At 46.0% G+C, this 20,159-nt stretch overlaps 1 protein-coding gene across 5 annotated transcripts; it reads right to left on the bottom strand.

Annotated features, from left to right (window-relative positions):
* Positions 1-354: 354 nt before the first annotated feature.
* ocrl (OCRL inositol polyphosphate-5-phosphatase) lies at positions 355-20,119 on the bottom strand. Of its 5 annotated transcripts, none has more exons than XM_060062925.1 (24): positions 19,730-20,119; positions 19,009-19,088; positions 17,437-17,528; positions 17,049-17,087; positions 16,591-16,704; positions 15,383-15,595; positions 14,715-15,015; positions 13,893-14,054; positions 13,455-13,556; positions 13,176-13,290; positions 12,709-12,825; positions 12,342-12,523; positions 11,861-11,972; positions 11,492-11,601; positions 10,972-11,107; positions 10,027-10,137; positions 9,109-9,274; positions 8,497-8,732; positions 7,673-7,696; positions 6,251-6,373; positions 5,299-5,383; positions 4,902-5,029; positions 4,108-4,219; positions 355-2,506 (listed from the first exon to the last, which is right to left on the bottom strand). In XM_060062925.1, exons 1-24 carry the CDS (start codon positions 19,775-19,777, stop codon positions 2,382-2,384), a joined length of 3,033 nt encoding a protein of 1,010 aa, XP_059918908.1. In that variant the 5' UTR covers positions 19,778-20,119; the 3' UTR covers positions 355-2,381. The 5 variants fall into 5 exon arrangements, with proteins under 5 accessions (XP_059918908.1, XP_059918909.1, XP_059918910.1 ...); XM_060062926.1 differs by having other exon boundaries at positions 6,251-6,370; XM_060062927.1 differs by lacking the exon at positions 7,673-7,696.
* Positions 20,120-20,159: the final 40 nt, after the last annotated feature.

The raw sequence follows: 20,159 nt of genomic DNA, 5'->3' as shown, positions 1-20,159 counted from the left end.
CTTACTTACAATTTAACGTTTTGACAGCTGAGGGAACAAAACTGCCTCTGTATCTCTTTGTTTTGCAGGCAGGCATTTTGTCCCTACGGCCTGATGGGAGAGGTTGAAATTCACCATATAGTGGGTGGGATCCATCTTCTAAGATAGACCCAGTTAGTCTCTGTAGCTGCCTTGTATGCAGGGCTTCTGGGTTCAGCTGTGGCTCTCCAATCAGCCTACTAGCCCACCTCACGATTTGGTTCAGGGAATTCTTATTTTTTAGGGATAGGTTACTAAACCAAGACACCAGGCTAAAGGATATGACAGATTTGACAGGATGTGTTGAAAAACAAAATACATTACGCACACAAAAAGTAATTTATCCATTGTTTTATTTCTGTTAAATAAATTAGAAGTACCAAAAAACATCTGAAAACAAGTTGAAAAGGTGTGCAAGATTAAGTAGCATTTGCATTGTAACCTTACAGCTCATTGACAAAACCCATGAAGAGTAGAGGACACCACATAGAACGGCTGTCTTACCTAGAGTGAATCTTACCAGCAACGACTGAGGAAGCAAGGCTAGATATCTGAAATAATCCAATGTCATTTATATTTAAATATATGCAATTTAGTTAATCATCAATAAAATCATTAGACTCCCAGTCTCCATTTGGCAAAACCTAGCCTAAAATGATGGGTTAAACGTAATATTTTTTACTGGATTCAGTGCAACAGAGGAACCAAACACAGAGATGTTGAAGAAATGGAGGCTTAAGAACGTTAATACACATCTGGTAAAACAGGCTTAAAACGTGCTTCCTTAGTTACCGTGATTGTCTGCAGAGTGAGATATGGAAAGGTTTTCACATTGTTTTGAACACATCAAATATTCTGCTCATGTAGTGTGTGACAGAAACACCTCTTTCAAAACCAAACATTGGAAGGTGCAATTAGTGTAGGCCAATTTGACCAAAATGTTGACATTTTAAAGAGAATAGTTTAGGGGTAGCAACAGTCATAATGGACTGCATATGTGCTATATTATACATGTATGTATCGTTTTGTTTGTACTTGCACTCATAAAATAGAGAGCCACTTAAAAAGGACAAATGGCTGTTAAACATCCAGAATTGCACCTGACGTTGACACACGAGTGGAAAAGCTTTGGTACCGCAAGAGATCTCATCAACATTTGTAGGTCAGACAAAAACTAAAAAGAAATACGGTAAACTGAGACACAAAGACAACACCCAAGTACCACACATACCATATGACATTAAACTCCACTAGCGCGAGCGCAAACAGCAGATGATTCCACTTCCCAGGAGTCACAGCCAGGGACAGGATCACGACTATACAAACACACACACAACAGTTACATAGAGGAACAAAGCGGTGAGCCATAACTCCATATTGTTAGTGTACTGTACTGGCTTGACTTGCAAGCAACTTGCGATATTAATTATAAGGCTGACACTTGAAATGGACATAGAATAATATAAAACATTCACAACTTATAGACAAGATATAAACCAGAAGATAAAAAATAAAACTTGGATATAAAAATGCACACATCCATCTGATGACGTCCAAATTCTGTCGAAATTAGTGAGCGGAATTCTTGATTTAGGTTATGAAAGAATGAATGAGGTTTGATAATGCAAAAAAAATAAATAACAGTTATACAGTGGATATGCACAGTTGGGATTCGAACACGGGTCTGTATAACGCCACAAACCTATGACTCACTTGATGCGCTCCATTATCCCATTTGACCATGATGCCTGGTAAGAGCTTTGTCATCTCAAGTTCATCAATTTTACCATATTCACAAGACACGGCTCAACTCCAGGCGGGACTTCCCAAAACCGGAACGACAACGTCCAGAGAAATAAAGAAGAGGGTGCCGGAGATCCTAGATGGCCATTTTCCAAACATCGACAAGTTTTGTTTTCTGTTTGTGTTCTTAGTGTAATGGAGCCCGCATCCGCAAAGCATCACGCAGTAGACATCCCTCCTTACATTCATAAAGTTCGTCCAACAGAGATGGGGGAGGGTGGTAGGGGGGGGGCAGGGTTTGGCATGAGCACCTACAATAAACAATGCAAGTGTAGAAGAAGAAGAAGAAGAAGAAGAAACATTATCCCAGACTCCTCTAGGCAGGAGTCCTTTAGGTCAGCGAAAAGGGCATTAGTTATCGGTCCCGACCTTTCCAAACCTTCTTCTGCCGAACACCGCTGCCAAACTCCGAGATGAATACGAGGCAGAAAGAAAGGATGTCGGGGACCGGGATTCGAGCACAATGAGGTGCGGGACCAAACACATCATGGATCGCGGTGGTGTTGCTTATGCTGTGTACTGTGGACTCCCGTCCCACTCTTGACTCCTGAGAGGTGAGGCTACTCCTCGTCCCCACCCATGAGGAAGCCCAGGATGAAGTCGATGCCTCTCTGCCGCTCCTGGGGGGTCTGCCGTCCCACCATGTTGGGCGGGGGTCGTATGAGAAGGCTGGCGAAGAGGTTAGCTGAGGATGAAGTAACAGGAAACAGAGGGATAGAGGGAATGTTTCAAATTTGTTTTTTTTTCCTTTTCATTTATGGAAATTCTCCTTAATCCTGACAGCAATCATTCAATCAAGTGCTCTGAAGAAATAAAAAAATTAAAATCAAATCTGATGTGTGGCTGTCACCGGCCTGTAATAAGTAGGGATGGAACGGTATGAAAATTTAACCTCACGGTCATTGTGACCAAAATTATCTCGGTTTTCGTTATTATCGCGGCAAAACATGCCCATACTTCAGACTTAGTCGACGAATAGTCAGAGTCACGTAGAATATCGAATAATGATTGCGACTATTGTTATTTATTACACGGCTCTTCTCAATGCTGTTGAACGCTCCGTTCACTTGCATGGGCCTTCACAACTTCCGGTGGTGAATAATTTTTTGATAATTAACTGTTGCTAAGCATATAATGACCGCTGTCAAGGAAAGTTGATTTTTAATGTTTTATATCATATCCCTCCGCAAGTAGTCCGGTAACTTATCAACCCCAGCTTCCTCGGATGCTAAGCGACGTCAACATCTTTGGCGGACTATTTCTCTGCTGATCAACACTACGAATGCTGGTAACAAATAAATTGTAAAAAGACACGCCGTTTGAAGTTATTTTTTTGACGTGTCTAGTTCACCTTCATGCAGGCTGTGTTCAGTAAAATAAATTAATAAATAGCGATCTATTTTCAGCGCACGTAGGCCTATCTGCCTAAGCCCACGTTGAAATATTTTTGATGTTGAATGCTGATGGCGCAGTAGGAGAAATAAACAGATTGATTTCATACAAATCATAAAAGCCTCTCCCTGTGTCATTGTGTGTGCGTGTATCCGAGGTGCGTGTGTGCGTGCGTTGGGGGGTTCTTGGTTGACCGATTTTCTAATATTATTCGTATACTTCTCAGCGAATAATGAATAGCATTTTTGCCAGAAATGCACATCCTATTAGGAAGCCGATGGATGTCTTGAGCGCTGTCGTCTCCTCCTTCCGCCAGGATTCCAACTTCAAGAAACTTAAAAACATTATGTTGTAGGGTACACAGTGCGCCTGCGCGGCAACTTCAGGAGATTCGGATGAAGCGCTGGGAAGGATTTAAGCACACGGTTTCCACACTGCGGGCGAGGTTATCCACCGAGATAAACTGGTAATTGTTATTGACAACATTTTTATCGGGGTTTACCGTCACATCCCTAGTAATAAACCTTTCCAATCCTTTAACTCGGCCCATATTAAATGATTGATTGGCCTACCTGTCTGTCTGTCTGTCTAGCTTTATGAGTGCACTCTATTGTGCACTTATTAACAAATTGCCTACCGTAGCTTGAGTATTAGGCAGGAAGCGATTACACAAGTGACCTGTTTGACATCCTACGAGTCATAAAACAAGAAACACGCGGACGTGTGTAAATATGCACATGCAATGACGCACGTCACTAGTTCACATTGTGTATGCATGCAAAAAAACAAAACAAGGGGTATGCATTTCCAGAGAGGCCCAGTTAAAGGTCCTGTTCTCCAAACATCCTGTTAGACAGGACGGTTAAACCACACCTCTTGACGACTGAGACGTACCTATAAGGCTGGCCGTCAGGTTGTTGGAGTGGGAATGCTTCAGCAGCTCCCTGAGGAACGCCATCAGGTAGCGGAACACATTGCGGTGAGCGCGGGGCAGCTGGGACACGAGCTGCCAATCAAAGAGGAAGGAGATACAAGCATTAATGTATTTTGATTTGTTTTTCAGTTTTAATATGTAGTGGGTGGCCTATTGCTAGCTTTTTTTTTTTATAAAGGACTGTATATTACTATTCTTTATTTAGTTCAACATGACGCTTTGTCAATAACCAGTCATCCTACTTTATTTTTGATTCAAGTGTGGAAAACCGAGTGACAAAGTATAAAAAAACAAAACAACATCCAATGCTTTCATGAGACAATCCTCCCCTTGCATTACATAATCCTCTGTCGGATAAGGCCAATTCTAACACTGTAACACTTTGGAGGAAGGCATGAGGCTTGAATTATAATAGGAATATGACCCAATGCATAACATAAGCAGCAGTAGACAAGTAGGCGTTAAGTGATGAGGGAGGGAGTGAGGAAGTGAGGGGGGGATTGAGGCAGGGAGGGAGGCAGGGAGGCAGGCCAGGTACCTGTTTGCAGAGGGAAGGGAGGGAGGGAGGGAGGGAGGGAGGGAGGGAGACCGGGTACCTGTTTGCAGAGGGAAGGGAGGGAGGGAGGGAGGGAGACCGGGTACCTGTTTGCAGAGGGGAGGGAGGGAGGGAGGGAGGGAGGGAGGGAGGGAGACCGGGTACATGTTTGCAGAGGGGAGGGAGGGAGGGAGGGAGGAAGGGAGAGAGGCTGGGTACCTGTTTGCAGAGGCGGCTGTCATGGGAGCCCTCCAGGCAGCGCTGGTACAGCTCGTAACACACCACGGGCTCCGGCAGGGCCTCCAGGAAGATCAGCAGCGCCTCCGCCACCGAGTGGTTACAGCCGGCTGCACGCGCAGTCAAGGACAACACACGAGTGTGCGTGCGCGCGCGCGCGCGCGTGCTCATCAAGAAAGTATAGCAATTAGCCGCGCATGTACTGAGCATTAAACATAATTCCACACGTTGCAGTAACACCAGTAAGCATTATTGATAATAGAGTCGACGGTATGCAGTTGCATAGAAATAATGCAGAACAAGCCAGACGGCACATTGGCACATCTGTATAGGTGGAGCGTTTCAAGGCCATGCATCCTGTAGAGTTCGGCAAGGATACGAATGGCGTCGGGGATGCTGGTGTCCAGACAGTCGATGATGTTCTGCAGCTCTTCCTGTAGACCGGGGGTCTGAAAGAGGTCCTCCTGAACAAAGCACAGAGAAGGAGAGTGAGTCAGAGTAGATGAGGAAGGTTTGGGTACTTTTTAACGTCTCAAAAGTGTTGGCGTCACCAGCCGACCTGAAGTACAGTATTACTGAAGCAAATCAAAAGCCAATTATCAAAATAAGCCAAATCTGGTGGTCCCCCTGAAGTATCCTGGTCGACCACTAGGTGGCAGAGGCCTGTAGGACGGGAACCTTGGATTGGGACATAGGGTAGTGGCTGGGGTAGTGGCTATAGGATCTGTACCCTGTACACCCTTTTGTCTGCGGTGCCATGGAGACCTTTTGGTGGCCCAAGAATCTGTTGTTTCCTTGCAACAACAGGGAACACCAGATGCGACACAGCAAACAAAACAACATACCCGAGCAACAACGCGCATTTTCAAAATTCAGACCATGACTATCCCTCTGAAAGGTTCTTCTCCGTGCTGACACAGGCCCCATTCAAACCATCCTCTTTTCTTATCTAGGAAATAGTTCCACAGAGGCGTCATCTTAGGACAAACACAGGTGTCACTCACAGCTTTAACTGTGGGACTGCTCCATGCAGAGCCCGGTAAGTAGACTTGTCTTCACTAGTTGTGTAGTACCTGTGCTCTGCGACACACAAGTATCAGACCCAGAATTAGCCTTACGAGCGCCAGTTGTGATAAGTCTACTTTGACGGCTCTGCGAAAAGGGGTCTCGGAGGACATGTTTGGTATAAGCCGAGCCGTTCATAACCTGAAGACGGAGCAAAAGTAATGTAATGTAATGAGTAAATGCGTCAAGTGTTCAGTGTCCAGCCATGTAGCATCCAGTACCCCCTTCCTTTGCATAAGAGCGTATGGTCTGGTCCATAGTGTTACCTGTTGACAGGACTGGGTGAAGAGGCGGTTGACCAGGATCCACACCTCCTTGGGGATCTTCAGAGGCTTGTCCTCGTTGCCGGCTCCCTCCACCAGCAGGAAGTTCACCTTGGTCTGCTCCTGCTGGGACACGACACAGCAAGCCTTAGATAGGACACTCATGGGGAGGCAGAGGCAGTGACCACAACCACATTGGAAACAGCATACATTTGCCTCAAGTTAGGGGGAGTACGAAACGGATCCTATATTAGTTATTTTTTCTTTATGGTACATAAACGTTTTTGTTTTACCGTTTTGCCTACCTTTGCACCATTCAGAATTATTCCGCACTATTTATAATTGACTGTAAATAACTACTTATTTTATTAAATTGTATCCATCTGATTTGCAACTTATGCAACGTGGGTCAGAGACTAAGGCAACTTCGATTTCTCTATTTTTCTTTCATATATTTTGGAATTGACAATAAGGCTGACTGACTAAATAAATTATAAAAATATAAATATAGATTCAAACTGAAGTTATAGTTGAATAAATAGTACGGATCATTCTATGAAACGGTAACTTCCTGGGGAAAATTTGATCCATGAGAATGAGTTTCTGAAATGCTTAAATGCTCCTAAAAAAAGCCTAGAACACTTGAGAGCTACTTGGGAACTAAAGAGAGAATGAATGGCAGTAGGGCCGCAGTTTTCCACAGAGGAAGCTGGAGGAAACTGGATTGGACAGTGGCATCCTGCACAAACAGTAGATAAAATATAAGCTTGAATAAAAAAAGAAAGTGCTGTTCTGCTCGAGATGGCATACACGTTGGGAAATGACTAAATGTGCATGTCTGACAAAAGACAAGCAAGATTAGCAGTGGATTCATGATGAACGTTCAAGCTTCGCTGAACCTGGTCTAGGGATAATGAGCCTTTATCATGCGTGTAAGGAGGGCTATTCAGAGAGAAGCCTGCTGTGAAATGAAAGTTGCTGCATGTGTGTGTGGATTTTTAATTTTAAGTGGACAGGTTGTACAATGTGGTAAAAGGACCAGATTTGATTGGATGGGACACTGATTCGTACTTAGTTCGCTGTGGTGCTTTTGCTCTAGCTTTCTTTTGTACACCACACATGCACACATTTGATATGGTGGTGTATGCATAGGACTAACACCAATTTTAACGAGGTGGATGCAATAGATATGCACTCATTCACACAAGCTAAACGAGCAACATTTCGAATTGACGTTGAAAGCAGTTTTGAAACTGCAACTGTAAAAAAATCCAAATACTAATATATCCTTTAAAAGAATCGAAAAATTCTACATTCAAATTTGAAATAAGCCCAAAAAGTTCAGAATCAGTGGCCCATCTGAAGGAAATCCATGAGTCTATCAGGGGACGGCTGTCTCGGTCCTGCTGCCCAGCGTTAGGTTACCTTCTCAGTGAAGGTGTCTTCTCCCTGACCCCGCAGACCGTCAGGGAAGAGGTGGGAAAGAAGGGCGGAGGCGACGGAAAACGGAATGAAGAGGATAGAGAAACAAAAGCACCAGAGGTAAGATAGAACAAAAAAAAAAACTATAGAAAATCAGAAAGTAATCGATATTCAAGGAGAGCAGCATGCAAATTGGAATATAAATCATGTCCGCAAATACACCCATCCAGCCGGATGAACGATCGATGGAAATGGTCGGCCCACGGAAGTACAGCCCCAAGCAAAGTCATAGAAAACCAAACAAGTAAAACAGAACAGACAACAGAAACGGTAGAGACTGGATCTGTTCGTTCACACAGGAAACTAGCTTGTGAGACTTCTCCCTGCTGCTAAATGTTCCTATATACACACACATGTGCTACTACTCCCTCATTCCTCTTGCCATTCTCAGTATGTTAAAGAATGCAGCTTCCATGTTTATTTCCACTCACGCTTTCTAAATATAGACCCAGTGTGTGAGCGAGGTCGCCACCCAGGAGAGGGAAGGCGCCGCTGCTCGAGTATCAGCTAGGAACCCGGGTACAGGCTCACCAAGAGGAGCCATCCGATCGCACGGGAAGCAACCAGAGCTCGCCATCACACCCGCTATTTAGACATCCGAACCCCCCCCCCCCCCCCCCCCCCCCCCCCCCATCCCGCTTCATTCACTGTAGAAGCGACAGTGCTTTTATGTGGTCGGGAGCATTTTGTCAAAAACCGCTTAAGGTCACACGGACGTCATAACGCCGAGACGCCAGCCCCTCTCCCTCGGTCGCCGGCGCCCTCACCAGGTCGATGAGCTGGCTGACGGGGATCTCCCGGATGGGCTTCTTCATGCGGCAGAGGGAGTCCAGCGAGGTGCCGAAGCAGCTGGGCAGGTAGTTCCCCGAGATGGTGATGAAGAAGTCCTTGCCGCGGTCCAGGTGGAGCACCAGGATGTCGTCGACGGAGTCCCCGCCAGAGTTGAGCAGCGTGACCGAGTCCTTGCTGACGTACACCTCCAGGTAGATCTCCAGGTTCTCACCTGGGGAGCGTAGGGGGGGCATTGTGGGATGGTGCGCTTTGAAGAGGGAATGTGGTGACGATAACGCAAAGCGCCGGGGGAACAGCCGCTCGGGATTGGCCTCGTTTCTGAATTGAGGTCTTACTGTGTGTAGAAGATTAGGATTTAAAATCAGTGGGTAAGACAAGAGGCTGAAGATAAAATCTAGAATACTCAAGCAATAAGATTGACAGATGTGAATGTTAACCTGTTATTTACACTTTTATACCTCACAGACGCCTACGAAACGCAGCAGAGCATGCGAGCAAGAGGAGGACAAAGCGAAGGCTTGACGGGATCTGCCGGGGGGGGGGGGGGGGGGGGGGGGGGGATAAGTTGACCCGCCAAGCAGACTCACTGGGCTCCAGGAAGCCGTCGCTGGGCTCGGCCCGCAGCCAGTTCTTGCAGTATTGCGTGTCGTTGAGTTTGGGGATGAAGGCGAAGTGACAGGGGACCTGGCCGTCGTTGGTGATCACGAAGCGCTCCCTCTGGAGCCGACGGAACTTCACGTTCTCAAACTTAAACTATCGAGAGGAGAGATAGGGGATGGGGAAGAGAGGAACCAGGAGGAAGAGGAAGAGAGGAACCAGGAGGAAGAGGAAGAGAGGAACCAGGAGGATGAGGAAGAGAGGAAACAGGAGGATGAGGAAGAGAGGAAACAGAAGGGTGAGGAAGAGAGGAAACAAGAGGATGAGGAAGAGAGGAAAGAGGAAGATGAGGAGGAGAGGAGACAAGAGGACGAGGAAGAAAGGAAACAAGAGGAAGAGAGGAAACAGGAGGATGGGGAAGAGAGGAAACAGGAGGATGAGGAAGAGAGGAAACAGAAGGGTGAGGAAGAGAGGAAACAAGAGGATGAGGAAGAGAGGAAAGAGAAGGGTGAGGAAGAGAGGAAACAAGAGGATGAGGAAGAGAGGAAACAGAAGGGTGAGGAAGAGAGGAAACAAGAGGATGAGGAAGAGAGGAAAGAGGAAGATGAGGAGGAGAGGAGACAAGAGGACGAGGAAGAAAGGAAACAAGAGGAAGAGAGGAAACAGGAGGATGGGGAAGAGAGAGAGACCTTGTGAGAGACCAACCATGTGTAACTCATTCCCTGAGAGGGATTAAACACAGACAGCGGTTCACAGTGATAAGTTATCATATAATTATAATAATAATAACTGAAGAGTGACTCATGTCATCGTTAACACTGTTGGTAAAACGGATGTTAAATATCTCTGGAGGACATGAGGTACATATCTGTTGAGGATATGAGATACGTGTTCTGTGTTCTCCTTACGTCGGTCATGGAGAGAGACAGCGATGGGAGGAAGTCGTTCTCCATTCTGTCCATCTTGCGAACGATCTCCTCAAAGACTTTCTTGTGACGCGGCGCATTCACCACTTTCACCTTTTGGACACAAGTCACACACAGGTCAGACGGAGACATGTTGTTGATGGTTAGAGCCAGTGTGACACAGGCTTCTTATTTACCAACCTATACAATATCAATCCAAATGTAAAGGCATTTAAGGTGGTATTTAAAGTTAACTACTGGCTGCCACGCCAAATGAAGAAGTTAGATCTTGATGTAGTCCTCTTCTTTGCTCCTGGCTGGCTCACCAAAGGAAGTAGTTGGATTATTCAAATCCGGGTGCAAGTCCTTTTTCCCAAATAGACCATAGAGCCAAGACGCAATGTTCAACCCAACACTTGCGGGCCACCTACACAACAGGTCATCCAAACACCACGACAAGGGCAGGGCTATCGGATACCTTCCAATCATTAGTCGTTTTCTCAGTCATTCAAACAAAAGGTTCTAACCCTGTTCCTGATTGGGCTACCGCTATACAAAACAGGCCAATCACAAACAGCCGACACCCTTTCTTGGTTTAACAACTGGCGGGTTGTGATACCTGGGTAAGATTTGCATCTATTCTATGTTAATCCCAGTAGCTCTATGGATCAATACCCTTAATAACAATAGGGGGTTAGAGACAGGTCCGGCAGGGAGGAGGATGAGAACGGGATGAAGACAAAACATATTTACAGTTTGATCAAATAACACTGGGGGTCAGAGACAAGGGGTCTGGCAGGGAGGGGAGTGAGGGCAGGGGGCAAAGGTGTCATCCTATTAACCTTATGATAAGCTAATAGTGGTGGTCAGAGACAGAGCTGTGGCAGAGAGCGGGGCGAAACCAGAGACGGCCGGAGAGGATGAGTCGGTTTGCCGACGCTGCCTTACCCCTATGCTGAAGAGCGCGCTGACGGGCTTGTGGTCGCTGGTCTTCAGCTTCATGTGGCTGCGGTATTGGAGCTGCTCGACTCCCTTCCCCCTCCATAGGATGCGGTCACACCAGGCAGGCACCCGGCACTTCCCACTGCAGGGACACAGCAAGGCGGCCCGCTCAGGACCCTTCTACACATGCACCCGCTGAGACAGGGTCATCCGCTGCAGTTTACCACACGCAGCCTCACCCTGGTGGATCGTTATTCTTCTGATCATTGTTCGTGTTTTTCTGTCTCTGTTCTATGCATTATTGGGGCTAAGCGGCTAGGATATCCTGTGTGTCTGTTGGTGGCTTTTCGTCTACCCCAGGCCAAGATTTCATAAAACACTCAATGCTGCTTGATACTCAACGTTCTTCATCAACGCCCCCGGCCACACTTTGAAAGTGCTTTGCTCTTTCATGGAACGAGACAAATAACGGTGTGGATACAAGCATCTCTTAACCGAGAGGACCTACAGTATGTGATCTTCTTACCTGGAGTCCCATTGATCCGTTTTGGCATCATACTTGTAGGTGGGGATGAAGTTAATCTCTCCCTCCATGAAATCGGTGAAGGCATGGTTGTTCTGCCTCTGGAAGTTGAGCTGTACCGGGACAGCGTTTCAACAGGGGGTCAAGTGAGTTCAACAGCAGAGAGGGAAACTTCTTCATATTAGTCAAAACAATCGAAATAAAATATTACGAGAAAAGAGAAGGAACCTGAGGAACCCTGGACCACTTCTGCTTTGTTTTTCATGTTTACCCAATAAGTAGTATTGCCGTCACATTGTGTGAGCATGCGTGTCTTTTAGTGACCACCCTCCCCGGAAACAAGCATTGAGAGACTCAGGGGTCAAGGGTCACCTGATCATGTTTCTGGAGCTTCTTCAGCTCGTTGCGAATGATGAGCTGTTTGACTTCGGCGGCGTCGTTCAGAGTAAGCCGGTAGTTCAAGTCCCCGAGCCAGATGACCACACTGCGAAAGAGACACACACAGCCTTTCTTACAACGCTCTTTCAGGGCTGTCTCTCCCTGTAATATCCCCACAATTGGACGGACAATAATAAAAATGACTGTCGTATATCAGCATAAGAAAATAAATGTAATCATTTTATACCGATTTCTTTATTGTTTGTGTGCACAAAAAGTATAAAACTACACATTTGAAGGCAAGTAAAAAGGCCTTTCTGAGCTTTGTCTTGATTTAGAATTCTCCTGCTTTCCCGCCTTGGTTTGGTTAATAACAAGCATAATTTGCATAAGTACATAAAACAAGCGATAAAACGGAAAGCCCAAAAACGTTTTCATTCATCAAAATGAGCCCAGGTTCAGGGTCCGGACTCACTCATGCTTGACGATGCTGAGCGGCGGGTAATCCAGCAGGTGAAAGGTCATGCGGGCACAGATGTCCTTGTAGTCCTGGTTGCGGCGCTCAATGTCCTCCACGTGCGCGGCGAGGTGGGAGTTGACGAAGCAGAAGCTGGTGTTGTGGAACACAAACCTCACCGCTACACCTCCTTTGTTCCCCTGAGAGAGAGAGCGAGAGCGAGAGCGAGAGCGAGAGAGAGAGAGAGAGAGACTCAGTTGGTGGCTTGCCATCCCCTGCGGTTACATTGGCAACAAAGCAGCATTGCGGAGAGCCCTTCTACATTTGACGACATCTTCATTCCAGTAATGCGACATAGTCTCGATGGGGTGCAAGAGGACTCTACCATTTTGCCCATGATGCCTGTCCCGACATGCTCGGCCGCTACTTCCTTAATTTGATTCTTGTGCTTCTTGTTGACGAAGACTACCAGCATCATCCCCACGAGGCGCACGATCCGGACCTGAATGCACACAGAAACAAGGATAAGTTCTGTATTTCTGGCCATGGAACCTCATGCTAAATAGGAGAAAACATCATCCAGCCAATCTACCAGAACCCTGAGCAACCAAAGTTCTGTAGTCATTTGGAACTATTTTTTTATTTACATATTTTCTATTCAGCTATACACATTAAAGACTCTGATCGACTTTATTTTAATAAACAAAATTTTTAATATTCTCCACTTAGTGAGAGAAAATCAACAAAAATCAAGTGGATTCATCAACTGATCACATGTTTAAACAAAAGCCAGACTATTGTTGAACAGTGCTTCCACGCCTCTCCGGTGGTCAACTCTGGCTCCCGACTCACCCTTTCATACTTGGCGTCGGGATGAAGGTTCCTCTCCACAGCGTCTGCCCACAGGTGCTCCTTGGACGAGTCCAAGTAGAAGAAAGCCTCAGTGCTCAGATCAAGCTCCTGGAAACTAAAGCACACAAAGAGCAGCCAACTGAAAACTATGACTGACAAGTTGGGACAACGTCTATGTTTTTAAGCATGCAAAGTTAACTTTTAATTTAAATAAAAAAAAACAGCAATAAAATAATATTGTTCAAGGTGCTGGTTCTTAGCTGAAGCCATGTGACTGACCCGAGGGCGTAGACGTCTGGGGGTTCTGTATCGCAACAGAGCCAGCTCTCTAGGCTGCTGTCCGGGGACTGGCCGTTCACATTCCACGTACCGGTGAAGAACCTTGGGGGGGGGGGAGAAAGGCCCACCAGTTAGGATCCAGGAGGAACGCGGTCATGAAGGAAAACACTCAGTGTGAATCAGGACCCTTTTCAATGTACACATTGGACGAATGCTGCCCCTACCAAAGCAGGTAGGGGCCAGGGCATCTCGCTCAGGGATGACTACAGGTAGACTGCAGCCATCAGGGTTCGAACCCAGAACCTTCCCGGTCAAACAACATAATTACTACGCTATCCTTTAATAAATCTAACTACTTTAATTAAGCTAGTGCAATTCATTTTTTCGTGATTGCAGAAGGGCATAGACCAACACATTGTCCCTCTCGTTTTTCCTCACTTGTAGTTCTTGATGTCCACGTACTCCTTCTCCTTCTTGCTCAGGCAGTGTTTGATGAGGTACTCTCTCTGGCCCGCCTGGCTGGAGATCATGGCCTGCCGCATGGTGTTGTTGCTGGTGGGGCTGTTGTTCCACGACGGGGACCTTTCCAGACGCTCAAATCTGTAGGAATAGGAGAAAGCCACAATGCATTTTCCGCATCCCTACAAAGCTAAACCTCAAACCCCAAAAAGCCCAGATTATGAATAAAGAAATGCATCACTGCTGTCTCTCTTCTTTACCAAAAAAATATACCAAAAAAATAATATTACAAACCAATTCAAAAAGGGAGATAGAAATAAACACATTGATCAAAGAACTGGCGTTTGTAAAAACTTGTGTGGTGACATTTAAGGACGACAAACTGCCACTACCATTTGTAAGCGCCCTTCACTAATACCGTCGTCTCCCCCTCCTCCATCACCACCTAAGGCCCAATCCCATTTCTACCCCATACCCCTCCCCCTTGTTTTGAAGGGGTAAGGGTAAGGGGTAGGGGTAAGGGGAAGGGGTAAGGGTAAGGGGTAAGGGTAAGGGGTAAGGGTAAGGGGTAAGGGGTAGAAATGGGATTGGGCCATTTCTACCCCTTACCCTTCCCCCTTCAAAACAAGGGGGAGGGGTAAGGGGTAGAAATGGGATTGGGCCTACGAGTCGACAAAGGTCAGCGAGGGAAAAGGCCTTTCTATTCCATGTTAATAAAACGCTAGCAAATCAAAACGACGTTGGTGGTAGTGGTGAACAGAACCCTCCGTTTGTCTCGACACCGCCCGGGTCCACACTCACTCTGGCTTGGCGGGCGTGATGAAGGTGTTGCTGTTGCCCTGCCCGGAGGACGCTCTGTCCTTGGGCAGCGGAGCCGGTGGCGGGGGTGGCAGAGGGGTGGAGGGGGCCACGGAGGCCTTCCTGGGCGGGAGCGGGGGAACGGGGGGAGGCTCTCGGGAGGCGACCAGGCGGTTCTGTTGGTTCTTCTTGTCCTCCACCTTGAGCGAGTGGTTGTGGCTCTGCTCCACCTTGAGGGCGCGGTTGAAGGTGTCCTCAAAGCCAAAGTCCGACACCAGGGACTGAGCGACGTTCCCTCCGCCGCCTAAGGGAGGGATCGGTCACACGCAGGTTAATAATTACTGATTGTATTTCTTTCACAGGGCAAGTATATTACTACAGCACCGTTCAGACACAAGGCCAGTCAGTGTTTTACAACACAAGAAATCCCATTTAAAAAGAGTAAAGAGATAAGAATTTGAAGTGAATTTTAAAAAGGAGGGAAGTAGAATACTAGTGCAGAAACAAATGTGGGCGAAACCAAATATAAAAAAAAAGGTAACTGCAAGATAAAAGTTTGAGCCCACCTTTGTGAGTTTCTGAATGACAATAATTATTTTCCGCAACCAGAGTATAACCTGTTCTGTGATTCCACAAAATGCAATTTCAATCTTAATCAATGCACGTTATACCATGTCCAGCCGGGTTGGCTAAAGTGCTGTGGTTGATGATGCTGGGCGCGGGGGCACTGGGAGCACCGGTGGGTATCGTGGGAGGGTTTACCCCAGGAAGAGTTGAGGTAGCGGGTCTGTTGGCTCTCTGCGGTGGGATGGGAGCGGGACCCTTGCTGGGTGGAGGAGTGTGGGGCTCCATTGCTGTGGATGTCCTTGAGGCTTTGGAGTCAACTAAGAGGAATGTTGTAGAAGGAAAAATAAATGAATGCAAAACAGGACATTAGTACAATGATGACAATAGGGTGTGTGTGTGTGTGTGTGTGTGTGTGTGTGTGTGTGTGTGTGTGTGTGTGTGTGTGTGTGTGTGTGTGTGTGTGTGTGTGTGTGTGTGTGTGTGTGTGTGTGTGTGTGTGTGTGTGTGTGTGTGTGTGTGTGTGTGTGTATTAACGCTACTGTAACACTTTCCAACGCTACTGTAACACGTCTTCTTAATGCCCACGCAGAGATAGATAACGGCTGGGCTAGAATAACAATGTTTTTGCAGCAGGAACACCCGCCCCAAGGGATAGCCAAAAAGTAGATCCCTGCTTTAAGCTTAGTACAAACAGAAGCCCAACACAGCTGTGCCTCAAAACACATGGTTTACTCAGTACAATGCGTCTTTAAATCATTAACCAGCGAGCCAAAGCGTATGGCAGCACTTGCGTTGCAGCCAGGCAAACAGGTTTCAATTATGTCCGAAGGGTAGTTTTATAGTTGGTCACAGGAATATCTCCAAGAAAGGCTATAAGCTGCACCATGCAGCCCCAGGGTCAATCTCTGGTTACAGCTCTGGGTCGTGGTTTCGTTGTCTGATGGTTATCTTGCTGATCTAACTACCTCCTTTCCACTGCAGTTGCACTTTTGAATCATGGCTCTCAATAAGGAAATACGATCTAATAAATAAATTCAGTGCAGTACCACCAAGGTGCTTCTCGACGCGGGTGAGATAAGATATTTCCTTAATGACGAGCATTGGCGTGGCCGTCTCCGTTACAGCCCGCTTTCTCCGCGGAGACGGCCGGACAAAATCTGTCTCGGCAGCGTGGGTGAGCGACAAGGACGTATAGGAAATCAGTGGGCCGGTGTAATCCACCCTTTCCCTGCGGATGAATATTAGATGAACCGGCTGAATAATAAATGCCAGCGGTGCGACGGAGCTTGGCGCTGGTGGCAGCGGGCCTTACCGTGTTCCTTTGCGCTCTTCACCTGGGTAAAGAACGTGCGAGTGCGCTCATCGTTCTGGAGCTCCAGCAGCAGCTCTGGGGCCCTGTCCCCTCGCACACGTAACCTACGGTAGCCTTGGTGAGCGACAGGCGGAAACACACACACACACACACACACACACACACACACACACACACACACACACACACACACACACACACACACACACACACACACACACACACACACACACACACACACACACACACACACACACACAGTTCCGGTGGTTGTCAGCTGAAGACTGAGCAAGTACATTGCACATGTCCCTCCCCCGCAACGTGATTTAAAGGAAGACATGTTCAGCATGCTTCCCCATTGCCCTATTACTTTACTACTCATTAAGGTAGCATACATTACATTCAGTTTGAACTACCCCAGGTCTCCATTTTAAAACAGATATCAATGAAGAACTTACTATCTCCGGGAAAGTCAATGAGAAGAGCCTCTTCAGCCTCTGGAATTACACAGGGGGAGAGAGAGGGAGAGAGAGGGAGAGAGAAATAAGATGAAAGCGAGGTAGGCAGTGCAAAGGTCTGTGGTGGGAGTGCACTAGGGCTAGAACTCAATCCAATAGGCTCCAGACGTTTAATGTTGACGCTTGAATGTTGCCTGAAGGCAACATCTTCCCTTTGCTTACTACAGCACTAGCCCCACAACCAATAGTCTCACAGTGAGGCATGCATGAACATAACAAAACATCTTGCAAATAAAATGCATTCCGTAATAAGAAAGATTTAGAATCAGCGAACATGTCAACTTATTACACATTTAAAATGATTACGAGAGGAAATGTGCCTACTTACCCTGAACTATTTGGAAGTTAGCATTGATGGGTATAGATAACTGAGGAACAGGACACGACACGACCGCGTCAGGGCAGGCCAAAACACCCAGTCTACATGAGAACAGATTGTTACCCAACTATCCATGCATCTCATACTGTAAATGTTAACTACATTCGATTAAATATCAGCCTCAGTGTTATTCAAGTTAATGGTTCCATAATTTTCCATTCATGAACACAAAGATAAGAGAGCAGTTACAGCATGCAATTATATTAGAAGCACATGCTGATGTTTGATGCCACCTCGAAATAATGATGTGTGAAAAGAAAAACTAAAAGAAATGGGGCAAAAACATGTATATAAAATCATGTTCTGTTAATTAGTAATAGAGAAACGTACATGTGGGGATATTAAGGGAACCTAACAATGAGCCACTTTAAACCTAAAATTAATGTTGGTTAATGGAGGGGCCGGATCATCATTAACAAGATCTAACAATGGCTTTGTTGCTGGCCAGCCGCAAATTATGTAGCCCAACCGGACCACAGCTCCTTCTGTTCTACTTCAGTCAGCATGAGCTCTGTTGAGTGTCGGAAATATGACTCAACCTTGCTTGACCAAATTAACACAGACAGACTTCCACAGAACTGGTAGCAACAATTGTGTTTGCTGATGGTGCACATTACTGAAAACTACGGTTGTTTATAATATATTTTGAAAATAATAATAAGTAATAATTGTTTTATTGATATAGCATTCTCATCAGGACACACACACACGACACTTTGGGTGCATGTGGGGGACACTGAACAAGAAGAGACTAAAGTAACATATATATCCATAATCTAAATGTGAAATGAAACATCTTCTATGTTGCCCATGCTTCCGCTGTTATTTTACTGTGACAGGGGAGTAGATTAAAATGCTTGGATTTAACACAATAAGCCAAGCACAAAGCCTGTATGCTCACATGAGTCTTATTACACTATCAGAACATGTAGTGGAGTTTGGGATAGCCTCACTGGAGTGCTTTATTGCACTAAGGCTTCTTAGTAGCACAGGCCACAGTGTGCAACATAGTTAAAACAAAACATGCATTGTGTTGCACTGTGTGTTTAACCCAGAAGTCCTGCTTAAGACACTGCATTGTCACATGAGCGAAACACTCTGACCAGGAAACTCTGCCACAAGTGTGCATCAAAAACTCAGCTAGATTAGAAAGTGCCCGTCAGTCTTAAGTTATGCAATCATATTGTTTGAATATCGGGCTGACAGGATACCCTTTGATACAGGATGACCACGTCAGTATTCACATAAATGCCTTTCGATAAACTAGAAATTATTTCTGTCATTGTGTAGGGCCTTTGTTATAAGCACCCGAGATCATTCTGGTCAGACACAAATACTAAAAGGAGAACCCTATACAATGTACAAGGATATATTTAACATCACAACAGGTAGTTCACGGTATATCCAAACCAAAATTGTGTCATGATGCCGAAGAGAATCTGGCTAAACAGTTGTCAACTCTGAAGCTTGGACTATTTTATAGATCTACTCTGAAGAGTCACTGCTGCAACTGATACTTACATAAAGTCTCCAGAGCGCTCAATCAGCGACAGTAGCCTAGGCTCCTTCAGGCCAGACCTCAGCTCCTGACCTCTTACGGTGTGAGCATCTCCATCAAGGAACCATCATCACAGATAGGAGACCGATGTTTGTACAGCTTTACGAGTAGATTACTCTTTAAAGTGACTGACCAGATACTGTCTGTCACCATCCCTGAACACATAATTGGCCTTACACGTAAGTTTAAAGTTGGTGGCTATGTCGGTGAATGAAACAGACGATGATGTTAAGTATACAAAGGCATTCAAATGGTACCTATATCAATCAAATGAAATCGTTAGCACAATGAAAAGTAAGAGGTTAATAGCACATGCATCGCCATGGAGAGAACCTTGCTATTCCTCGAATTCAAGCAGGCTTCCAGCATTACTAAATCACTTATTAAATAATATCTGACCACCATAATAACGTGCAAGCTAAAGGAGGAACTTCTGCATGCAAAAACATCGCATTTCCCCTTACAAGTTACACTAAATCAACGTAGCAATTCGTACCCTATTCATTGGGAAATTGTTATTCAAACAATGGTAATCGATCACACATCATATATGGATTCACTGCATACAACACTGATTGGTTTGGAAGCAATGTTTCGGTCAAGCTAAGAGCTAACGTTAGCCATCAAGCTAAAGCAGAAACACACAGTCCGAGGGCTCACGCGAGTCAAACCAGAAAAGGATATTGCCAAGCATGTCTCGTCGGACAATCCAAATGTTGACGACGAATCCATTCTTACCGATTTGAGCTTAATTGTAGGTAACCATTAGCGATGCTGCTGATGTTTGATACTGACGTTAGAAAGTTAAATCCCCACCCCTCTGCCAGGCGGCCTTCCGGGGGTGACAGTTGTCTTCGGTATGCTTGCTGATGATTAACTTGACTGAGAGGATGATCCTGAGTTCAAACGTTATCCCGGTCTACCGCAGAGCAATTTCCGGTCTTCCAGTCTTCCTATGAGCGGTGTACGCCAGTTATCAGCAACTTTCCAAGGAGCGAGAAGAATAAGAACATGGCAAGAATAAAAACGACAAGGATAAGACTAACGCCCTCTCCCTCGCTTCTCGCCGCTAAACACAATTGAAAGTCCCGCCCCCTCTCTCGCCTTCGTGGTA

Source organism: Gadus macrocephalus, chromosome 10 (assembly GCF_031168955.1).
Source record: "Gadus macrocephalus chromosome 10, ASM3116895v1".
In the NCBI taxonomy this organism is placed as follows: Eukaryota; Metazoa; Chordata; class Actinopteri; order Gadiformes; family Gadidae; genus Gadus; species Gadus macrocephalus.
Note: the sequence above shows the minus strand (reverse complement) of the source record. Positions and strands in the feature narration are given on the sequence as shown.